Here is a 25,084-nt window from a genome sequence, read left to right as displayed (position 1 = left end):
CAATAAAATAAAAATATATAATCATAAGCTAAAACAAAAATATATATTAAATTAGGTGAGTGGATAGTTAAAAAAAATTGCAATTACAAAAAGTAATTCTTGAAAAAACATCTCTGGACTAATTTTATAAAATCTAAAAATGTTAATGAAAAGGTACAAATTACTTTGTGTTCTTATTAAATACATTTATAAAAAAACAATTTATATTTAATTTATATATGAATGTAAATAATTATATGGGCCTACACAAATAATATAACATTTCAAGATTTATAGTTTATTGTAAACGTAATGTGCAGCTCTGTAAAGGGACAACAAATATATGATAGATACGTGAGAACAAGATTTTTTTTAATCATCTTTAAGTGCACAAAACTATGAAAATATATGAAAGCGCGGCACAATGTGCTTATGCGCATCCCGGGTGCAGAATGATGCGCTTAAAGCAACATGGAGTCAGAGGGCGCAGTGCAGCGCGAGTGCACATTAAAAAGTTCACGGCATAAAGAGACGATGAGCGTTGAGCGCACAAATCCTAGTCTACTATGTATGTCGGTCCAAAAGGTCACTGATTATTCGTTTCTTCACAGTTTTAAATTCCGGTTATTGTGCGTGTGATGCCTTGTGTTGTCACCCGGGTAGGGAGCACAACATCGTTCAGAAACCGCTAGATAAACTCCAGGAAGATAAATTATTTTATCTACATATCAAGTATTATAACGGGAATATATCATCTTGGAGTGAGCTTTACCGAGACGCTGACTGACTGTAACCAAACACGACGCGCAGTTTGAATTCTGAACGGAGAATGATGGACAGCTACAGCGGAGGAAAGACATTCAGCTATGGAATGGCTTTAGATGACTTTGTACTAGCAAATCATAAAATAATAATAATGATTGCTGAAAGATCATGTGACAATATATATTTCTGATGATTATTTAATTACCACGACATGCCTAATCTGAGCAAGGGACTGCCTGTCTTGAGTTTTGTCGACAGACAGAGGTGGCACGAAATTTGACGGATGCGGCCGCTATGCAGGAAAAACCATAGAAAAACCCTGCGGCCATTGTTTAAACTCATCCTTCTCCAACCAGGAGTCCGCAAATTTACATTTCCCCATTTCGGAGTCTGTTTCGCAATGTGTGGAGGGCGACACATCACCTAACCGCGCATTTCGCAAAATATGTGACGTCACCTGTAGACGGTGTGCGCGCCCCGAGCTGATCTCACTGACCGAGCAAACCGTTTTTTTTTTTATATATAGTTATGGGGATGAAAATAAATATATTCATGAATACTTTTTGGAGTCAAACTCTTTTGACAAAGCTTGAACAAAATGTAATACCTCATAAAATCGTGATTAAGACTTTTTAATACCTTTTAAGGGCCTTAATTTTCCAAAAATGAATTTATCAACTTTTAATACTTTTCAAGACCCCGCGGACACCCTGATATGCATATGAAGAGAAGTGTTACAATAATACAACATCAGCATTTGAATGGTATTGTGAACTCATTCCAATTTGACCTTTGACATCATCTGACATGAAATTAATTTAAATTTATTTGATCTCATAGATGTGGCTGTTGTGGTCATAGCAGCACCAACTGCTGCAGTTAATGTGGTGAATTCAGATGAATTTGACATAGTCCTTTTATGTTTTCCCATTTTAAATGCCTATTGCCTGCAGTGCACAGTTAAGCTGATGCCACCGGCGTGGCGGTGCCACCGGCTTGAGCCCGTCATCGCTGCTCGCAGCTTTAATTATTATTATTATTATTATTTTATCGACTTCTCGGGCACTTTTGGGGCCCTTACCATGCTCAAAAACTCTTGAAACTTTGCACACACATCGGAATGCGCGGCCATCAGAGCCGGGCTGAAGCTGGTACCCGGGCGTGGCAGGGGGGCTCAACAGCGCCCCCTAAAGTGGGGTCTGAAAACTTGGTCTATATATCAAACACACTTGCACGTACATGTATGAAACTCGGTACACATATAGACCTCATCGGGCCAAACAACTTTCGTGCTCTAAGTTACGTGTCAGCCCAACAGGAAGTGAGCTAATATGGGTTGTTCTGAAAACACATGCTCTGGAATTTAATATACTCCTCCGAGGCCATTGTTTCAATCAGTGCCAAACTCGGTCAGCATGAAGTCAAGACACAGAGGATGCTAAATTGCGAACGGATTTTTGATATCTTAAACGGTTTGGCCGTGGCGAAGCAACGAATTTATGGCGAGAAAAGGTAAACAGGAAGTGTGTAATAACTTGTGCAAACATTGACTGATTTGGATGAAACTTCAGCTGTGTGTTCGTTGTAAGAGGCCGATCACATGGATATGACTTTTGTGAGTCAAAGTTATAGCGCCACCAACTGGCAGCAGGAAGTGTGTCACTTTCAAAAATGCTTTGAATCACCATCTTATTTTCACACGATTGACTTCAAACTTCATCAGTATAATGTGAAAATATGACAGATAGAGACATATGAATGAATTCCTGATATTTCAAATAATGCTGCCATGGCAACATGTCAAAGTTTAATAATGTTTTTGACTGTTTGTGTGCCCTCCCCTCTATCACCAAAAGGGGGCAGTGTTGTATTATTTTTGAAACTCCCTTTCTCTCTCTCTCTCTCTGTGCTTGCTTATGTGATTTATGAGGACACAAATGTGTATGATGACATGGCTATTGGTATTACAACGTAGTGGTTAATGTGGACATGAACTATGACACTATATCACTACAGAACTCATTTTCTAAATCACATTTGAGTTACAATTCTTATCATCTGACAGCCGTGATTTCATGTACTCATTCAGACAGAACTCTTTTTTTAAAACAGAGGAGTGTGAGTGTGTTTTCTATACATGTGCTTTACAGAAGGTCATGTGCTGTGTTTGCAAAGTTCACTTTTGACACATTTGTCTTTAAATTCATTATTTACTGACATAGTTCAAATTTATTTTTTAAAAAAATTCACATTATTTTCTACAAGTGTCTGTTTATAAGTGTCTTTTTTTCACAGAAAGTTTTTGTTTGAACGTGAATATTTGTATAATTCAGGGTCTGAGTTTTTACGTTCTCCTCGTAGGTGATTTATTCAATCTCCACCAAACTCGGTCAACGTGAAACGGAAGCTTAACGCATTAAAAATATTTAACGCAAATAACACAGCGTCCGTTTTTATATCCATTTTTGCTTAGCGTTACATGATCATGCTCCTATTCATGTACATGCTTCCAAGCGCGACAAGACACAAGAGAGCGCGCTGTATGCCAGTGTCCTGTCTGTGTGTGTGTTAGTGTCCTGTCTGTGTGTGTGTGTGTGTGTGTGTGTGTGTGTGTGTGTGTGTGTGTGTGTGTGTGTGTGTGTGTGTGTGTGTGTGTGTGTGTCCTGTCTGTGTGTGTGTGTATGTGTATGTGTGTGTGTCAGTGTCCTGTCTGTGTGGATGCGTCTCATGTCAGCTATTCAAGGGACACTGACACACACACACACACACACACACACACACTCGATGCATAGATAGACTCGCGTCAGTTTCCTGCTCACATCGAGTTCTCTTTTGCCTAGGGTTGCCAACTCTCACGCATTTGGCGTGACACTCACGCTTTCAGGCTCTGTCTCACGCTCTCACGCTGCCCAACTTAATCTCACGCCAAATTGCCAAACCTGCTTTTGATATTAAACAATGTCTAAGCTTTTACATTTTTTAAAGTTTTAATGCGAAATTCAAACAATAAATAGCGTTTTGGCGCTAATATGGCATAACAGTTAAAGCCAGAGTGTTGAAAAACCATACGGAGTTGCGACATGCTCTATCATCTCCCGGCGGCGCGCGCAGTCGTGCTTCACAGAAATCTCAATACTTCTAGCGCTGTGTCAATACATTTGAATGGCTTGATACACAACAGCTCCACTTTACAGGGGTTTGCAGCAAGTTTTGGTAAACAGTACAGCATAGTGTGCATTGATTATTACATCAACCATACAGGATCGTTTTATAATGGAGAGTAATGCAACAATGTTAACATTAATGTTAATGTTTTTTATTGTACTTAGCCTTCAGGTATTCCATACTAATTGGTCATACTCATACTAATTGATGGTCAAATGTGACCATACACCTTAACTATTTTTCAATTAAATAAATGTTCTATATTTTAGTTCAATAATATTTATTGAATATTTTGAGGAGATCTTTTGGTACTAAATACTAGTTGTGCAATATTTATTGTCAATAATGACCACTTAAAATATTTTTCTTCTAATATTTGTATTATTTATATTACAATTAGTATAGTAATAAGGTTAAATTAGAGAATTATTTTTCAAAGAGGCAAATTAGAGTCATTTTGTGGAGTCAGCCTGTCATTAATGTTCATCAAAGAACAACGGGAACAGAGAAAATTGTAGCTTTAATGATGATTCATCTATATTTCATTTATTATTTATACAGTTAAGGAAGGTTTGATAACTATTACATTTCTGTATAACAGGGAAGGCCATGGGTAAATATAACATTTATTATTTTCATTTATTATTTATTTATTCCATTTATTATCATTTATTATTACTATACTCTCCTTGAAGTTTACTTCCCGCTACTTTTTCCCTCTTCCTCCCAACCGCGCGGCTGCAACTGTCTTCTTCTTCTTCGATAGTAGCCTAAGCCAGTGTTTCCCAACCTTTTTTCAGTCATTTTATCATACGTTACGCTAGGGGTGTAACGGTACAGATTGCTCACGGTTCGGTTTGTATCACGGTTTAAGGTTCACCGTTTTGGTACGGTTCAGTATTTGCTATGTTCAGGGAAAAAAGGACTACTGTCAAATAAAACAAAAGAAAATAATAAGAACAAATCATTTAAATACAAGCAGCAGCACAAATAAATACTATTGAGCAAAGATACTAATAAAATAAACTATGCTTTTCAGGTACGTCTAACATTAGTTTTCAGGTACAGAAATTGATCAAATGTAAAATAACATTGCATATATGACTGTATAAATTAAAGATTAATCCTATTAAACTTACAAAAGTTATTCAATCAAGAGCAGTGAGTGATGCCCTTGTCTTTTGTTTGACATTAAACAGACAGCAGTAAAGGCTACTGCCCCTTTAAGACCTCGGATATGCGTCGTCTTTTCTGGACTGTATAAAGCTTACTTAAGCCATATACAGACTATGTCTGCTAGAATACTCATCAATGTGTTGACATACTTTTTGCGTGAGTTTGTCCATTCAAGAGCAAGACTTGAAAGAGAACTCAATATTTGCGCGCTGAGAGACGTGTGCGCGCTCTCGGATGAGTGCACGGAAAATTTTCTCACAGTGCGCGCGACTTCTCATTCGCGTCTTCTGGCACTAAACCAGATAGTTGTGTGTTCTGAGTTAACACAATCAGAACGTAAAAATACGGGATATTTTACGGGAAAATACTAAAACGGGAAGACAGCGGGAAAAGAGCTAAAATACGTGAGAAACCCGGAAAAAACGGGAGGGTTGACAGCTATGGTGTGTGTGTGTGTGTGTGTGTGTGTGTGTGTGTGCGATATGTAGGCTTAGGGGTAGTGTAGGGGGATAGAATGTACAGTTTGTACAGTATACAAACCATTAAGTCTATGGAATGCCATCTGCCTGTCTTTCCCCTTCCCCCTCTCTATCTGTGTGTGTGTGTGTGTGTGTGTGTGTGTGTGGGGGGGGGGTCTCTCTCACCCTGTGAGTTTGTGTGTGTGCCTTTCTCTCAGTCCTTCCCCTCCCCCTCACTCTCACTCTATCATTGTGTGTGTGTGTGTGTGTGTGTGTGTGTGTGTGTGTGTGTGTGTGTGTGTGTGTGTGAGTGTGTGTGACTTTCTCTCTTGATCATAATTTAACCCTTTCATATAGGCTATCACAAATAACTATCACTTGAAATAAAAACGTCATGTGATGTGTTTGCCAAGATCACGTATGATGCACATGTCTTTAAATTAATTATTTACTGATAAAATATAAATGTATTAAAACATAAATTTCACATGATTTTATAAAAGTGGCTATTTATAATAAACTTCCATAAAATGTAGACACGCATCTTACTCTTACCTGACACTGATATTAAAATCATCTTTGCAGTTTCTGTGATTTGGCTCCATTTATACATTTTTTATTAAAAAAAATTTATTGGACCACCCATATTGAAATTAAAGCATGTTTTATGGTGCATAAGATTGGTGCACAAATGGTAGCTAAGGTAGCTCAAAAACACATGAAGAGAAGTGTTAGAATAAAACAACATCAGCATTCGAATGGTATTCTGAACTCATTCCAATTTGACCTTTGACATAATCTGACATGAAATTCATATAAATTTAATTGATCTCATAGATGTGGCTGTTGTGGTTTGTGGTCATAGCAGCACCAACTGCTGCAGTTAATGTGGTGAATTCAGATGACTTTGACATAGTCCTTTTATGTTTTCCCATTTTAAATGCCTATTGCCTGCCGTGCACAGTTAAACTGATGCCACCGGGGTGGCGGTGCCACCGGCTTGGGCCCGTCATCGCTGCTCGTTATTATTATTATTTTATCGACTTCTCGGGCACTTTTGGGGCCCTTACCATGCTCAAAAACTCTTGAAACTTTGCACACACATCGGAATGCGCGGCCATCAGGGCCGGGCTGAAGCTGGTACCCGGGCGTGGCAGGGGGGCTCGACAGCGCCCCCTAAAGTGGTGTCTGAAAACTTGGTCTATATATCAAACACACTTGCACGTACATGTATGAAACTCGGTACACATATAGACCTCATCGGGCCAAACAACTTTCGTGCTCTAAGTTACGTGTCAGCCCAACAGGAAGTGAGCTAATATGGGTTGTTCTGAAAACACATGCTCTGGAATTTAATATACTCCTCCGAGGCCATTGTTTCAATCAGTGCCAAACTCGGTCAGCATGAAGTCAAGACACAGAGGATGCTAAATTGCGAACGGATTTTTGATATCTTATACGGTTTGGCCGTGGCGAAGCAACGAATTTATGGCGAGAAAAGGTAAACAGGAAGTGTGTAATAACTTGTGCAAACATTGACTGATTTGGATGAAACTTCAGCTGTGTGTTCGTTGTAAGAGGCCGATCACATGGATATGACTTTTGTGAGTCAAAGTTATAGCGCCACCAACTGGCAGCAGGAAGTGTGTCACTTTCAAAAATGCTTTGAATCACCATCTTATTTTCACCAGATTGACTTCAAACTTCATCAGTATAATGTGAAAACATGACAGATAGAGACATATGAATGAATTCCTGATATTTCAAATAATGCTGCCATGGCAACATGTCAAAGTTTAATAATGTTTTTGGCTGTTTGTGTGCCCTCCCCTCTATCACCAAAAGGGGGCAGTGTTGTATTATTTTTGAAACTCCCTTTCTCTCTCTCTCTCTCTCTCTCTCTCTCTGTGCTTGCTTATGTGATTTATGAGGACACAAATGTGTATGATGACATGGGTATTGTATTACAACGTAGTGGTTAATGTGGACATGAACTATGACACTATATCACTACAGGACTCATTTTCTAAATGACATTTGAGTTACAATTCTTTTCACCTGACAGCCGTGATTTCATGTACTCATTCAGACAGAACTCTTTTTTTAAAACAGGAGTGTGAGTGTGTTTTCTATACATGTGCTTTACAGAAGGTCATGTGCTGTGTTTGCAAAGATCACTTTTGACACATTTGTCTTTAAATTCATACTGACATAGTTCAAATTTATTTTAAAAAAAAATTCACATTATTTTCTACAAGTGTCTGTTTATAAGTGTCTTTTTTCACAGAAAGTTTTTGTTTAAACGTGAATATTTGTATAATTCAGGGTCTGAGTTTTTACGTTCTCCTCGTAGGTGATTTATTCAATCTCCACCAAACTCGTTCAACGTGAAACGGAAGCTTAACGCATTAAAAATATTTAACGCAAATAACACAGCGTCCGTTTTTATATCCATTTTTGCTTAGCGTTACATGATCATGCTCCTATTCATGTAAATGCTTCCAAGCGCGACAAGACACAAGAGCGCGCGCTGTATGCCAGTGTCCTGTCTGTGTGTGTGTGTGTGTGTGTGTGTGTGTGTGTGTGTGTGTGTGTGTCAGTGTCCTGTCTGTGTGTGTGTGTGTGTGTGTGTGTGTGTGTGTGTGTGTGTCCTGTGTGTGTGTGTGTGTGTGTGTGTGTGTGTGTGTGTGTGTGTCAGTGTCCTGTCTGTGTGGATGCGTCTCATGTCAGCTAATCAAGGGACACTGACACACACACACACACACAAACACACACACACTCGACGCATAGATAGACTCGCGTCAGTTTCCTGCTCACATCGAGTTCTCTTTTGCTGTTGAACAAACAATAACACAGAGGATTTTGAGTATTCTCATATTAGAGTCTTAAATTAGTTAAATAACGTCTTAAATGAACTTTAAAGAGTTGTGAGGAAATGAGATGCGCGGGACCGCGCGTGAGATCCGCGGTTGTTCTTAAAGTGACAGGAGCACTGATGATGCCTGTCATTAATGTTCATCAAAGAACAACGGGAACAGAGAAAATTGTAGCTTTAATGATGATTCATCTATATTTCATTTATTATTTATGCAGTTAAGGAAGGTTTGATAACTATTACATTTCTGTATAACAGGGAAGGCCATGGGTAAATATAACATTTATTATTTTGGGTTTATGTAAAGATTTTTTTAAGTTCACTTAAATTAAAAGTTGTTTTTTAAAGACTAATAAATGTTGAAATTGGGAGCTTTCAGTTATACTGTAATGTAACGTCATTAATGTTTCATAGAGAATTTAGTATCAGTGATACTGGCCTTCATTCATAAAAAATGACAATACAACACATATTTACAATATGCTGTCTTTAAATTGTTTCTAAATTAATTTGGAGAGTAACTGAAATTATTACAATATCAAAATATTACAAACTTAAAATATTAAAAACTTGCGATTAATCGTGATTAATTACAGAAAAAAATGTGATTAATTAGTTAATTTTTTACTTTACAGTCATTAGCTCTGACCAACAGGAAGTCAGATATTTTGGTTTGAACGTGAATATTTGTATAATTTCTCTTAGCATGCTTGAAATTGCTTGAAACTCAACACACACATCAGAGATGTCAGTCAGTGGAAATGGGCAAAGCCTCAGAAATGCGTGTGTTGGAGGGGTGTTTATTACAACATAATCATGGTTTATGAAGACATTTCATGTGTCCCCGTAAATAAAAATAGCTTTAACAGCATACTAAACAATTTTTTAATAAAAATGTAAAAATGCAGAATGTTTTCTGTGATGGTAGGTTTAGGGGTAGTGTGTGTGTGTGTGTGTGTGTGTGTGTGTGTGTGTGTGTGTGTGTGTGTGTGTGTGTGTGTGTGTGTGTGTGTGTGATATGTAGGCTTAGGGGTAGTGTAGGGGGATAGAATGTACAGTTTTTACAGTATACAAACCATTAAGTCTATGGAATGCCATCTGCCTGTCTTTCCCCTTCCCCCTCTCTATCTGTGTGTGTGTGTGTGTGGGGGGTCTCTCTCTCACCCTGTGAGTTTGTGTGTGTGCCTTTCTCTCAGTCCTTCCCCTCCCCCTCACTCTCACTCTATCATTGTGTGTGTGTGTGTGTGTGTGTGTGTGTGTGTGTGTGTGTGTGTGTGTGTGTGTGTGTGTGTGTGTGTGTGATATGTAGGCTTAGGGGTAGTGTAGGGGGATAGAATGTACAGTTTTTACAGTATACAAACCATTAAGTCTATGGAATGCCATCTGCCTGTCTTTCCCCTTCCCCCTCTCTATCTGTGTGTGTGTGTGTGGGGGGGGTCTCTCTCTCACCCTGTGAGTTTGTGTGTGTGCCTTTCTCTCAGTCCTTCCCCTCCCCCTCACTCTCACTCTATCATTGTGTGTGTGTGTGTGTGTGTGTGTGTGTGTGTGTGTGTGTGTGTGTGTGTGTGTGTGTGTGTGTGTGTGTGTGTGTGTGTGTGTGATATGTAGGCTTAGGGGTAGTGTAGGGGGATAGAATGTACAGTTTTTACAGTATACAAACCATTAAGTCTATGGAATGCCATCTGCCTGTCTTTCCCCTTCCCCCTCTCTATCTGTGTGTGTGTGTGTGTGTGTGATATGTAGGCTTAGGGGTAGTGTAGGGGGATAGAATGTACAGTTTTTACAGTATACAAACCATTAAGTCTATGGAATGCCATCTGCCTGTCTTTCCCCTTCCCCCTCTCTATCTGTGTGTGTGTGTGTGTGGGGGGTCTCTCTCTCACCCTGTGAGTTTGTGTGTGTGCCTTTCTCTCAGTCCTTCCCCTCCCCCTCACTCTCACTCTATCATTGTGTGTGTGTGTGTGTGTGCCTTTCTCTTTTGATCATAATTTAACCCTTTCATATAGGCTATCACAAATAACTATCACTTAAAATAAAAACGTCATGTGATGTGTTTGCCAAGATCACGTATGATGCACATGTCTTTAAATTAATTATTTACTGATATAATATAAATGTATTAAAACATAAATTTCACATGATTTTATAAAAGTGGCTATTTATAATAAACTTCCATAAAATGTAGACACGCATCTTACTCTTACCTGACACTGATATTAAAATCATCTTTGCAGTTTCTGTGATTTGGCTCCATTTATACATTTTTTATTAAAAAGAATTTATTGGACCACCCATATTGAAATGAAAGCATGTTTTATGGTGCATAAGATTGGTGCACAAACGGTAGCTAAGGTAGCTCAAAAACACATGAAGAGAAGTGTTAGAATAAAACAACATCAGCATTCGAATGGTATTCTGAACTCATTCCAATTTGACCTTTGACATAATCTGACATGAAATTCATATAAATTTAATTGATCTCATAGATGTGGCTGTTGTGGTTTGTGGTCATAGCAGCACCAACTGCTGCAGTTAATGTGGTGAATTCAGATGACTTTGACATAGTCCTTTTATGTTTTCCCATTTTAAATGCCTATTGCCTGCCGTGCACAGTTAAGCTGATGCCACCGGCGTGGCGGTGCCACCGGCTTGGGCCCGTCATCGCTGCTCGCAGCTTTAATTATTATTATTATTATTCTGGCAGCTTTACAGGTCAGAGGTCATAATAGATCGGAATATTCGAGGGACTGGAAGCAACATGCTGGAGACGGGTTTATTGAGGATGATGTTGATTAAATAATTATTAAAGTGCAATATTCGAATGATCGGAGGCAACACGCTGGAGACGGGTTTATTGAGGATGACATATCGATTTAAGTATTCTTTAATTGTAATATTCGAACAATCGGAGTCAACACGCCGGAGACGGGTTTATTGAGGATGACATATCGATTTAAGTATTATTTAATTGTAATATTCGAACAATCTGAGTCAACACGCCGGAGACGGGTTTATTGAGATGCCGTGTCGATGAGGCAGTTGCAGGGGGAGTCTAATCACGGTCTCTGCAGACACTTCGGGGTCCTGTGTTGGTCTTCTCTGGGCGCAGGTCCACCATCTGAACTGGATCCGGCCCGGATCCGGCTGACTGCAGTAAACCTCGGGATAAAACAGAGGGAATATCAGTAGCTTAGATGCCATTCTTCTGATGATGTAACGAGTACATCAGGTGTTATGGGAAGTGTTCCCGGTTCCGGCTGACCTAGTTAATGCAGCCTAACAATCATTTCATTGAAAAAGTGTTTTATGTGTATGCCACAGTAAAGAGATGTGTTTTTAGTCTAGATTTAAACTGACAGAGTGTGTCTGCATCCCGAACAATGTTAGGAAGACTGTTCCAGAGTTTCGGAGCTAAATAGGAAAAGGATCGACCGCCTGCAGTTGATTTGGATATTCTCTGTATTATCAACTGGCCAGAGTTTAGAGACCGCAGTAGACGTGATGGAGTATAATATGTTAAGAGCTCGCTCAAGTATTGGGGAGCTAAACCATTTAGTGCTTTGTAAGTAATAAGCAAGATTTTAAAATGTATGCGATGTTTAATAGGCAGCCAGTGCAGTTGACAGAACTGGGCTAATATGGTCATACTTCCTGGTTCTAGTATGAACTCGAGCTGCTGCGTTTTGGACCAGCTGGAGTTTATTTATTAGGCGAGCAGGGCAACCACCCAGTAGAGCATTACAATAATCTAGCCTTGAGGTCATGAACGCATGAACTAACTGTTCAGCATTTTGCATTGAGAGCATGTGCCGTAATTTTGATATATTTTTAAGATTGTAGAATGCAGTTTTACAGATGCTAGAAACGTGGCTTTCAAATGAAAGATTGGTATCAAAGAGCACCCATGTTCCTCACACCCAGGTTCCACACACACACACAGACGGAGCGCGCAAGCCCCGAAGCTAGATCACTTTCACTTTCGTCCTCATAAAGTTTGTCAAGTAAATGCGTTTAAAGGCTTGAACATTTAAAGCGATTGTGCACTATTCAAAAACAACAATACGGAAAACTTATCTGTTCAGTGCTCAGCTTTTTTCTGTGACACAGAGAGCCGAGCCGTGTCGCGTCTCTGACAACGCGCGCGCCCTGAAGGCAGACCTGTCACCTGCGTCCTCACAAAGCTTTGTCTTTTTATATGTGTTTTAAGGCCGGCCAGTTTGAACATTGGAGCGATTTTTAGACCATCAGATGTGTATAATGTTGAACTAATGCCTGATATATTGTGACAAACGAACACTCAGACAGAAGTTCGCACATCACGTGAAGATCGCGCGCAGAGAGCAGCGCAGAAACGCAGTGTCAACGCTGTCCTGTAACTAAAGTAAAGTCACTAAAGTAGCTTCGAAACTCAACCGGTAAATAAATGTAATGTAAGCCTACTGTGTTAATTTATCTGTATCTGATGTACAACAAGCATAAATCTGCCCCATAGACAATAACTGCTTAAAGTGAACCGTTTCCTTCAAGTATTTTAAAATCACAAAGAAATGCACTTTTTCATTAGAAATAAAAAAATCCACCTATAATAGTAGAAAATATTTACAGTAAAAACCTTATCAGGAACTTACTCAGAAACCTTATGAGGGCAAAAAATGGAGCAAAAGCAAAATAATCGTTCATTAATCGTAATCGAGGTAAAATGTTCAATTATTTTGTTTTTTATTTTTGGTCAAATCGTTACAGCCTAGTTTGTGTATAACATTTCCACATAGAGATTTATCTATAAATATAATAAACAAAATCAAGAGGCCCATTATATCTACATATGTCATTTCTGTGATCCTATAGGTGGTTTGATGTCATGCAAAAAGTCTCCAATCAACTGAGGTCAAGTATCACCAATGTCACTCGCCATCGAGGAGACAAGGTGAATTGCCATATGATATGTGACTATAATTATTATTATTTTTAACTCCTAAAATTTTAAATGTAGATGAAGAATATATTAAAATGGATATATTTTGGGAGACGTGCATTTGTTAAAGGGTTTTTATTTAGTTATTTGATGGGTCTGTTTGTTTTTATAAGGCATTGTTTTAGTTTATATACAGTAGTTCCTTGTTTTTATTATAATTTTTTAATTATTAGTCGTTGTTTTATATGGTATTATGGTCTTATTTATTTCATGATTTTGACTGTATACCATGAGTCAAATGTCCCCATAATGGTACAGTAAAATATGTTTTAAATAAATATCTTGCAGTGTTATTTTATTATTACTTGTGTACTATTATGGTAATTATTCATATTTAGATTTTTTTTTTAATATTTTCAATTTTAGTTAAAATTATAGTAATTTCGTTAAGTACTTTTGTAATTTTTATTATATTGCTTTCATTTTAAAATGTAAAACTTTATCTTAAAATTGTTTACTTCAGTTAGCTGCCAATACATTTATAATTTCTAATTTTCATAAATTGAGTTTGAGTTTGAGAAAAAAATTGTTTTATTTAATTTCAGATTTATTTTAATTTAAAGAAAAAAATGTTTTTTTTAACAACAACAGCACTGATATCATGACCATCACTACAGTAAAAGTGGCTAATTGTTGACTCATTGTTTGTGTTTTAGAATGCCATTCATAATCACATCCGTTTGTTTGAGCCACTGGTGATTAAAGCTCTAAAGCAGTACACCACCAGCACGTCAGTGGCCCTGCAAAGACAGGTGCTGGACCTACTCTCCCAACTTGTGCAGCTCCGGGTCAACTACTGTCTGCTTGATTCAGACCAGGTGAGTCATTTTGACCTGTGAATCAAACTCCTACTGAGTCAACATGCAATGATCCATTTTGCTCCACTAATTGAGAATCAAAACAAATTTAGGTACTATTTTATTTTTATATTAGACTTCGATTAAGCTGATATTTTACTACCCTGTATTTGTTTCAGGTGTTCATTGGATTTGTGCTGAAGCAGTTTGAGTATATTGAAGTGGGGCAGTTCAGGTAAGACCTCGTGACAAGTTTGGGTTCAATAAGATTTTTTATGTTTTTGAAAGAAATTTGTTATGCGCGCAAAAGATGCATCAAAAATACAGTAAAAACATTATTATAGTGAAATATTATTACGATTTAAAAGAACCGTTTTCTATATGAATATATTTTAAAATGTAATTTATTGCTGTGATGAATTTTCACCATCATTACTCCAGTCTTCAGTCACATGATCCTTCAAAAATCATTCTAATATGCTGATTTGCTCAAGTAACATTTATTATTATTAATTTTGAAAACACATGTGCTGCTTAATGTGTTTGTGGAAACGTTATACTTTTTCCCCCATGATTCTCTGATGAATAGAAACTTCGAAAGAACAGCATTTATTTGAAATAGAAATTTGTACTTTTCTTTTACTAAAATGTTCATCATTCATCAATAAATGTAATGTGTCCTTGCACACTAAAAAAAAGTATTAATTTCTTTAAAAAAAAAGAAAAAAAACCCTTACCCCAAACTTTTGAACGGTAGTGTACATTCAATTGCACATGCTCAGATTTACTAATATTTATTAGTATGCACTAAACTGATGTATTTTTTCTATGTAGGGATTCTGAAGAGATTGTGCCCAACATTTTCTTCTTCCTGGTTCTGCTGTCCTATGAGCGCTACCACTCTAAACAGATTATCAGCATCCCAAAGATCATTCAGCTGTGTGACGGTATCATGGCCAGTGGCAGGAAGGCAGTAACACATGGTGTGTAGAATCACAACACGCATATACAGTATTCACACCCTCAAGCAGAACATTTTACTAAACTGAAACCCAGATAATTTTTTCAATCCATATTTCTTTTTTTTTTTAAATATATATTGAACAGACATTTCAATATGCTTTTTTACATTTCCAACTTTCTTTAGTGTGTAATGTTGCTGTGTAAATATGAAAAAGGTCTACAAAGTTACAAAGCACAAAGTCCATTCCAAAGGGAGTAATTATCTATATCACTAAGCACTAGGGGTGGCACGGTACATGGAAAAAAACTGAACCGTTCGGTTCGCTTGTGTCGGTTCGGTGTGTGTGTGTCGCACGGTTCGCGCCTGCGCAATGTATCCTCGTGCCCGCATGTTACCTCAGACAGCTGGTGTCCTTTTCGCGCGAAATAAGAGGTTTGTGTGGACATACAGTAAAGTAAAAGTGGAGTGCTGCAGGTCACGTCACATGTAGAAATGAAAGTGGGAGAGATAAGGAAGGCTGCCGGAGTTGGAGGATGCGCTAGCATCGTATAGCAGGGAAGATGCAGTGCGAGAGCGGGTGCTGCGCGACTCGCGAGACAAACACTGCCAGTGTGTGTATGCGCAGCGGGCACGCGCGGCGCGGCACCCGCTCTCGCACTGAACCGCGGCTGGTGTGAGAGAGAGTGTGTCTGGTGTGTGTGTGTGTGTGTGTGTGTGTGTGTGAGTCTGTGGGAGATTGAGTGTGTGTGTGAGTCTGTGGGAGATTGTGTGTGTGTGTGTGTCTGTCTGTGAGAGTGTGAATCTGTGGGACAGGCAAATATAGTCTGTCACATTTTCCAGTGTTCTCCTCCGAGCCCTGTCTGTCTCGTGCTTTGATTTATGAAGGGCAACATATCTGCTGCAAATGCGACCGTGTTCCCCTCTGTCTCATACACACATTCATATAACATGCTGTATATAAGTAGTTCACATGATAAATGTAACATTTAAAAGTTAAGATATGCTTCTAGTTCTAATAATTTAAACATGCCTTTGAAGTTTGGGCAAAAACTTCTGGCAGTGTTGTGTTTTCGTGTATTTTATGTTATTTTTTCCCAGCGCTGGATGTCATGATTGTGAAACACACGGGACACTTGGTGAAATGTGTTAATCAGGTCAGCTGAATTAAAGCCACAGTGCATTGTTCTGATCAAAATTGATATGATTAACATGAAAAATGTACGGCAATGTGTCGGACTCGGTTGACAGCCAGTTAGGAAACAACTTGATATAACAATTTTTAATACTGTATCCTAATTGTGGATGATTAAGCCATATATATCATATGCTGAAGTAAATTTCTGGAGTGTTAACGATAAAAAACAACAACAAAAAGAACCGTACAGAACCGAAAACCGCGACCCTAAAACCGTGATACGAACCGAACCGTGGGTTTTGTGAACCGTGCCACCCCTACTAAGCACTGTTTCTGAACTCCCTGAAATGCCTCGATTGTAGTCTTAAGTTTTCTTCTGGGAATGTACATGTCACATTATTCCTCATTTAAATAATTTCCGCCCCAAAGCATATGCAAAATATAGGGGGTGGTGCCTGGTTGATTTGCGTTAGTAGTGTGTTGTAGTCATATCCAGAGATGCTGTTTCTACTCTGCATCTAACTCTGTTATGGGAAGGGAATTTTCGAAACGCGCTCAAAGCGGTTGACCAATATCAACACGCTTATCCATCTGACCAATCAGAGCACATTGCCCTTTTCAAAAGGAGGGGCTTTAAAGTTACAGGAACTAAACAGAGCGTTACTGACAGACTGGAAAGAGAGGTGCTGCAACAATGTAAAATAAGTAATTTTTTTTTTAACAAAATCAAGACTTCATAAAAGGGCATAATAGGTCTTCGTTGAACAAACTACATATTTTTATTCAGAAATGGTTGCATATCATGTAGAGTAATGCTGCGTTCACACCAAACGCGAATAGTGCTTCAGGAGCGAATGATTTCAATGTTAAGTCAATGGAAAGGCGCGTTGACATGTGTCTGGAGGTCCTGCGGCGCGATAGATGCGTTTCGCGCGGCACGATGGACACGAATTTGACGCGAATTGAGCGTCTTGCTCGTTACGTGCGAGTGGTGCATTCACGCGTTTGAAGCGAATTCGCGTCTGACGCCCGAGTTTAAATTTTAACTTTGGCGTCAATTCGTGCTGCGTTAACCAATCAGGATCCTGCTTACTGCTGTCACGTGGTAAAGTGACGTGATGAGAAACCCCGCATAATTTACTATTGTGTCACAAAATGTAGTTTTAAGACTTTTTCAGGTGAGAATGTAGTTGTTTAAAGCTCAAATCTGTGGTTTATTTTTAAAGAGAGCGCCTATTTAAAAAAAATTATCTTGCGTTTTTGGAGTTGTGAGATCCAGGCGATCACCGGGCGCTCAGCGCTCATTAACCCCGGCGAGAGCAGCCTTTCCTCGGCCAGTCCTTCTGATGCTTGCCGCTGGCTCGGATGTCTCTGTAGGGGTTAAACATGAGATAGAATTCGTCTTGTGTAGATCTAACGGGCGATCTTTGGTGTCATGAATCTATAATTTGTTGTCTGCCAAATCGTTTTGACTGAGGGCAAAGAGAAGTTCCATAACTTTATTTTTTTTAGGATATTTAAATATACACGCAGTGAAGATAATGTAGGTAGTGCGTTGCCTGGACCACATTTGTGTGGCTATTAATGTTTAATATATATTTTTAATGAAAATGAAAAGAGGCAGAGTGGTGTTCTATGACATATTTCTCCTGGAGCGCCTTGAACGTGCATGGACGTGCGAATGGATTCAAAATGTTCAAGCGTCCAACTAAACGCGGTAGACGCAATTTTGACGCTCTATTCGCGTTTGGTGGGAATGCAGCATAAGCTGTAATCTAATCAATTGTAAAACTGTTCATTCTTATCCTCCTCTTCATTTCTCAGCAATCCCTGCACTGCAGCCCATAGTGCACGACCTTTTTGTGCTGAGAGGCTCCAATAAAGCAGATGCAGGAAAAGAGCTGGACACTCAAAAGGAAGTGGTGGTGTCCATGCTGTTACGCCTCGTACAACACCATCAGGTAACACTCCATTCTGGTGTGAAAAAAGTACTCTTTACATTCATGGATTTATGTTGTAAAATCATGTATGTTTTTGTCTGTAGGTGCTGGAGATGTTTATTCTGATCCTACAGCAGTGCCATAAAGAGAATGAAGATAAGTGGAAGAGGCTTTCACGACAGATTGCTGACATCATCCTGCCAATGATCGGCAAACAGCAAGTGCGGCTCTGTTTTGACTTTGTGTCTTGATATCATTACGTTTTCAAGAACCAGATTCATCGCAGATTCTGAATTCAAGCTAACGAACAGTTTGTAAGTAAATACACTTTACATATTTGCTTCTGTGTGCTTGACAGATGCACCTGGACTCCCATGAGGCATTGGGCGTGTTAAACACACTGTTTGAGACAGTGGCTCCCTCCTCTCTGCGGCCTGTAGACATGCTACTGAAGAGCATGTTCATCACACCACCTACCCTAGTGAGAACCAGTCACATATTACTTCTTAATGCTATAGATATTATTAGTTGAATAGGATGAAGAGTGGCTGTCAAAAAGCAAGTATTTATTATTTTTTAATTTACTGTTTTACTTTTCAAATTAGTTATATTTTGTGGGCAAAAAGGTCCATTGTGTTTTGTCAATAGTATAGTGATGCATGAAGCGCATCTCACATAGAAGTCACTTTCAAACCAAGTAGCTTTTTATTGGTAAAGTTGAACTCGTTGCGAAATTTGCAAAGAACATTTTTACCATTAAGCAAAATTCTCAATTTTGCGGATTCTTATTGAAATTACTGGATTTTGGCCGCAAATATTTGCCAAACAGTGGTAATTCAGACTGCATCTTAACCCTGTGAAGTGGCTCACTGTGTCTCTGTTCTTTTCTGTAGGCATCAGTGGGTACGGGGCAATTGTGGGTGTCTGGGATTCTCGCCATCCTGCGTGTCCTAATCTCGCAGTCCACAGAGGACATCATTCTGTCTCGTATTCAGGAGCTTTCACTGTCCCCATACCTCCTCTCTTGTCCCACCATCCGTCGATTGTGTGACGATGACTCCTCCCCTCCTGAAGCTCCGCCTTCTACCATGGAAGACGCCAATGGGGAGCCGCAGCGTTTCCCTCCCGAGGAAACATTTGCTAGGTAATTGCTGGCCGCTGTCCATTAAAGTCAGTCTGTGATTGTGGCAAAATAAATGCTTACTTCCTTGAAGAAGTAAATCAGAGAATTTTTCATGCATGGATAGTTTCCAATGGCAGTTGTGTGTGAGACGCCCTTAGCATCTCAGCTAGGGTGTAAAATTAACAACAACTAAGTGCAAAATGCAATTTTATTGGTCGGTAACGTTTTTATGAATTTGAACAGTGCATGGTTGTGACGTTACATGGCTTAGTGCAGTTATCAAATCGTAAAAGCTGCAATTAAAAAATATAACAAATGACAATAATAAATAATAAAATTCAGCTGTTTTGTAAATACGGCCTAATATTACCTAATTTGATGATGCTGAGTTCAGAAATATCATTGTCAATATATTCAAAATGTTTCATTTAACTTAAGATCTGCAATGGAGTGGAAAAATATGTTCAAATACTCCATTTAATGTCAAAGAACGTTAAATAAACACAAGTTTAAAATGCTATTTTGATGATATTTGGATGTAGTAAGAAATCATGGTTTATTGTTTGCATATAAAATAATGTCGTACATATGAAAATTGCCAGGCTGAGAGGAAGATAGGAATCATGTTTTTTCTGGTGATTATGGGATAATACAAGACTTCTTCAAATGTTTGTTGAATACAAAAATACTATGAAATGTACATAATATTTTGTGAGAAAGTATGACGTGCTAGAGCAAAACAGGCACTATTTTTGGAATCACCACCCCAACATTTTGGATTTCATTTAGCAAATATGATTTCTTCATTCATTTTTAATTTTATAATCTAAATGATGATACAATAATATAATGAATAATAGAAGTAATAATAATAATAATTGTTGTATAGTCATATTTTCCTTTTTTGTCTTTAGTTGATCACATTCCTATTACATTTTAGCTGAATATAGCTAGAACCTTTTCTATGTATTACAATATCACACAGAAAACAACCAGCATAACAATAAGACAAACACAGCAACTATATTAATAATTAATGAACACAATTATGAACCTCGTTTTCTTTGTCAGGTTCTTATTGCAGTTGGTGGGGGTGTTGCTGGATGATATCGCCACAAAGCAGGTAAAAGTTGACATGAGCGAGCAGCAGCACACGTTCTACTGTCAGCAGCTGGGCACACTGCTCATGTGTTTGATACACATTTTCAAATCAGGTATGCACACCCATAGAGCCCACATTTCACGTGTCTCAACTCATGCACAGGACCATTTACCAGCTTAGCATACTGCATGATCTCAGTAAAGGGCAACATTATTCCTCTTGGTTTAAATTGTCACATTATTTCCCATAAATCTACCAGGAATGTTCCGGCGGATCACAGCAGCGGGCAGCAGGCTGCTGAAGGCGGAGGGAGGGGAAGGGGGTAGTTTTTATACCCTGGAGGGTCTGAACAGCCTCGTGCTCCAGCTCATCACCACGCACCCATCTCTGGTCCTGCTCTGGTGTCAGGTCCTTCTCATCATCAACTACACCAACTACACCTGGTGGTCCGAGGTGCATCAGACCCCCAGGTTAGGCTAAGCAAAATTCTTGGTAGTTTTAGGAAGTCAAATGCTGTTTTTAATGACAAATAAAAAAAAAAAAAATTGGCATTTGGTTGTAAGTGATTACATTTATATGCTGGTTATTTGTAACTGCAATAAAATTCCTGCAACAAAGAATTTGTCTGTCCACACCGGATGCAACACCACTAAGACTTGACAAAATCAGTCAAAAAATAAACAAACAGCCAATCAAAATAGCATATGGGTGGGCTCTCTCTGCAAACGCACTGCACTTTGAACAAAATAGATATATGCATAATCAGATTTATAAATATTACATCATTTTAACATTAAAACGTTAAAAATACATATTGTGTTACTGAAACCGTCTTTGTCATAAATACACTTGTTTAGTTTGTTTCCTTTATTTTTAATATCTGAGGTAAATTATTAATTGTCGCTTTTCATATGGCTATAAAGGTCACATTAAATTTGAGAAATCACACAATCAGTGACCTGAGATTATCATTGTCATACTTTGTGTGTTGTTCTTCCAGCCATAAAGTTCCCGAAATAGATACAATTTTTAAAATGGAATCCCTCGTAGTGTATCTGGTTGAATAACATGTAAAAGATACATTTTATCACGCTTTTTGTGGCATCTGGTTAGGACACGGTGTAAGAGGCAAAGCCTGCAGTAAATGTTTTTTCATCACACATCATGTTTTCATCACTCCATTAGGAGGCACAGTCTGTCCAGCACTAAGCTCCTGAGCCCGCACTCATCTGGAGAGGAGGAGAGGCCCGAGGGGAAGCTTGCTGTATGTAACAGAGAGATTGTCAGACGAGGAGCCCTTATCCTCTTCTGTGACTATGTGGTGAGATTTCTTAAGCTTTTTTATAGCTGTGTCCAAGCTTCTGAAGAGTTTCACGCTATGTTCATACTGCAGGCAAATGTGGCCCAAATCCATTTTTTTTGCTCACATGTGACTCAGATCTGTTTTTCTCATGACATTGTGAATAGCACATACCACATGGAATCTGATATTTTCAATTCCTATTTGTGCCACTTCCATATGTGGTACTAAATCCGATACAGGTCAGGTGTTTTTCAATGCGACCGCAGTCTGAACAATCATACAGGAATTCATGTGATTTTTACGTCACTCTAGAGCTACATTTGTCACAATTCTGCGCTCATGGGAATCCCTTCAAAGATTTTACATACCCAAAATTATCAAGACAGTTGTGAAAGGTTGTCAGTGAAGGACAGTGACGTGTCAGAGCTCATAAGTATTGACAGTATCAGAAGCCACCTTGGGAGCACCCCCAAGCCAAGCACCCACATTACAGTTTTTTTATCATACTTTTCTCAGCAAGGAAACATTAAATTGATCAAAAGTGACTGTAAAGATTTCAAATAAATGCTGTTTTTTTTACTTTAAACTTTTAAACTGTTCATTAAAGAATCCTGGGGGAAAAAAAACATCATGGTTTTCACAAAAGATTAAGTAAAATAAAAATGTTTTTTTATTTGCACTATATCAGCATATTAGAATGATTTCTATTTCTAAATGATCATGTGACGCTGAAGACTGGAGTAATGGCTGAAGAAAATGTAACAATGCTATCACAGGAATAAATTACATTTAAAAAAAAAATATATATATATATATATATATATATGGCGGCAGTGGTTCAGTGGTTCATGTAGGTTGTCTACAAACCGGAAGGTTGGTGGTTCGATCCCCGGTTCCACCTGACCAAGTGTCGAGGTGTCCATGAGCAAGACACCTAACCCCAGCTGCTCCCGACGAGCTGGATGGCGCCTTGCATGGCTGACACCGCCGTCAGTGTGTGAATGGGTGAAATGTGAGGCAATGTGTAAAGCGCTTTGGATGGCCATTGGTCTGTTAAAAGCGCTATATAAATGCAGTCCATTTACCATTTATATAAAAAAAGAAAACATTTATTTTAAATTGTAATAATATTTCACAGTATTACTATATTTTTTATTTTGGTGAGCATAAGAGACTTTCAAAAAACATTTAAAGTCATTGACTGACCTCAAACTTTAAAAAAAAAAAGTGAATTTAGAAGAATTTATTTTGAGATTTTTTTTATATATTTAGTATTACATTTTAAAAAAAATATTATTTATATTAAAGATTAACTTTAAAACTGTGGTATTGTACCGGCCAAAATAGATCCAATATCGACTGATACTGATAATTAAAATAAATAATACCATATATCATACATCTCTGTTTGCCAAGCATACCATTCAGTATCATATTTCAAATAAATAATTATATTCATTGCACAAAAATGGTCATCTTGTGTTTTTGTCCTCCTCTCAGTGTCAGAACCTGCATGACTCTGAGCATCTGACGTGGCTGACGGTGAATCATGTGAGCGACCTGATCAGTCTTTCCCATGAGCCTCCAGTGCAGGATCTCATCAGTGCCGTGCACCGAAATTCGGCAGCCAGCGGACTCTTCATACAGGCCATACAATCACGCTGCGACAACCTCTCTACTGTATGCATATGCACATGCACGGCATCTTTTTTTATTTCATGCTGTGCTCATCTTTTCAGTAACTTATGTATTAAATGTGTACATGTGCAGCCGGTGGTGCTGAAGAAGACCCTGCAGTGTCTGGAGGGCATTCATCTAAGTCAGTCTGGGGCTCTGCTTATGCTATACGTAGACAAACTACTCAACACGCCGTTCCGTGTGCTGGCTCGCATGGTGGACACACTCGCCTGCAGACGTGTGGAGATGCTGCTTGCAGAGACCCTGCAGGTAAAACACTTCCACACAAACTATAAGGACTCACTACCAGCTTATTTCACTGTCTGTGCCATTCATTGTAATAGACTGTTAATAAATAAACCTAAAAACACAAAAATAAAATCGAATTAAAATTAAAGACTTTGATGCATCTCCCAATGGATTGTCTACTATTATAACAGATTGTAAGGATGGGTGACTGAACAACCATCTATTTAAGTGATTTTGTACTATGGTAACTAGAGTCATTTGGCTCCTAAATTATTGTTTTTAGGATCCAGTTTCTTCCCAGTAATTTGTAGTTAGAATCAAGATCTTTTCTTATGTCTAACTTTGTCAAATACCACTAAATTAGCGGTTCTCAACCTTTCTGACTCTGAGGCCCCTTATTGTCAAAGACAATATTTGAAAGCCCGCAAAGGTACTTATGCTGTGTGAAAAAGCTGCTTATTTTTAAACTTCTATTTACAGAAACTAGGAGAACCAATTTAATTTAGCTTAATTATTTAAATATTTATATAAATATTATGAATTATTTTTATAATAATATATCACATGTATAATTGTGTAATTTTAAAATAACGTAATGCAAAAATGTTATTCCGTAATTCCTGAAGTTTAAATAACACATTATTACCAATGAATTTGCATGAAATTTATAGTCATTTGTGATTTACAATGGTGTAAAATAATTTTTGTAATAATAATAATAAAAATAAAAAAAAACATCCAACTGATTAAATATTTTATTTTTAACGGATAAAATAGATTGACATAATTAGAAAATAAATATTGATTAAAAAAAAATCCATGGCGGCTTCTTTTTTTAATTAATTTATAATTGTTTTACTTTTCCAGCTCTAGAAATCACATATATCCAGGTTATATCCAAGACCATGAAAATCCTGGTTCTTAAATAGCATGACAGTTGTTGAAGGAACAAAGTAAAATAAGAAATACAATGACATCTAACATCTTTAATGCTTGTTCCGTCTTATTTTAAATCATATTAAAGGGATACTTCACCCAAAAGTGGAAATTCTGTAATCAAGATGGCTTAAATGGATAGTTCTGTCATTTACTCACCCTCAAGTTGTTTCAAACCTGTATACATTTATTTCTTTTGCTGAACACAAATGAAGGTATTTCGTAGAATATGGGCAACCAAACAGTTAATGGGCCCCATTGACTTCCATTGTATTTTTTTCCATACTTTGGAAGTTAATGTTTGGTTACCAACATCTTCAAAAAATTCTTCTTTTGTGTTCAGCAGAAGAAAGAATTTCATACAGGTTTGGAACAACTTGAGGGTGAGTAAATGATGACAGAATTTTTATTTTTGAGTGAACTATCCATTTAAGCCATCTTGGGAGTGTGCTAAAGCCCCCTAAT

At 38.1% G+C, this 25,084-nt stretch overlaps 1 protein-coding gene across 6 annotated transcripts in view; it reads left to right on the top strand.

Moving 5' to 3' along the window:
• The window catches only part of htt (huntingtin), a 112,950-nt gene that overhangs the window by 67,223 nt on the left and 20,643 nt on the right, over window positions 1–25,084 (top strand). For all 6 annotated transcript variants that reach the window (XM_079812666.1, XM_079812664.1, XM_079812662.1 and 3 more), the window contains 13 exons: window positions 13,267–13,345; window positions 14,050–14,211; window positions 14,370–14,425; window positions 15,025–15,173; window positions 18,114–18,250; window positions 18,334–18,450; window positions 18,588–18,710; window positions 19,123–19,373; window positions 20,424–20,566; window positions 20,714–20,924; window positions 21,640–21,775; window positions 23,258–23,437; window positions 23,528–23,704. In XM_079812666.1, coding sequence (XP_079668792.1) covers window positions 13,267–13,345; window positions 14,050–14,211; window positions 14,370–14,425; window positions 15,025–15,173; window positions 18,114–18,250; window positions 18,334–18,450; window positions 18,588–18,710; window positions 19,123–19,373; window positions 20,424–20,566; window positions 20,714–20,924; window positions 21,640–21,775; window positions 23,258–23,437; window positions 23,528–23,704 — 1,921 coding nt within the window. The remainder of the gene's footprint in view (window positions 1–13,266; window positions 13,346–14,049; window positions 14,212–14,369; window positions 14,426–15,024; window positions 15,174–18,113; window positions 18,251–18,333; window positions 18,451–18,587; window positions 18,711–19,122; window positions 19,374–20,423; window positions 20,567–20,713; window positions 20,925–21,639; window positions 21,776–23,257; window positions 23,438–23,527; window positions 23,705–25,084) is intronic.

The sequence above is a fragment of the Gobio gobio genome, assembly GCF_949357685.1.
Source record: "Gobio gobio genome assembly, chromosome: 3".
Taxonomy (NCBI): Eukaryota; Metazoa; Chordata; class Actinopteri; order Cypriniformes; family Gobionidae; genus Gobio; species Gobio gobio.
The sequence above is the reverse complement of the archived record's forward strand: the minus strand, read 5'-3'. Positions and strand labels throughout refer to the sequence as shown.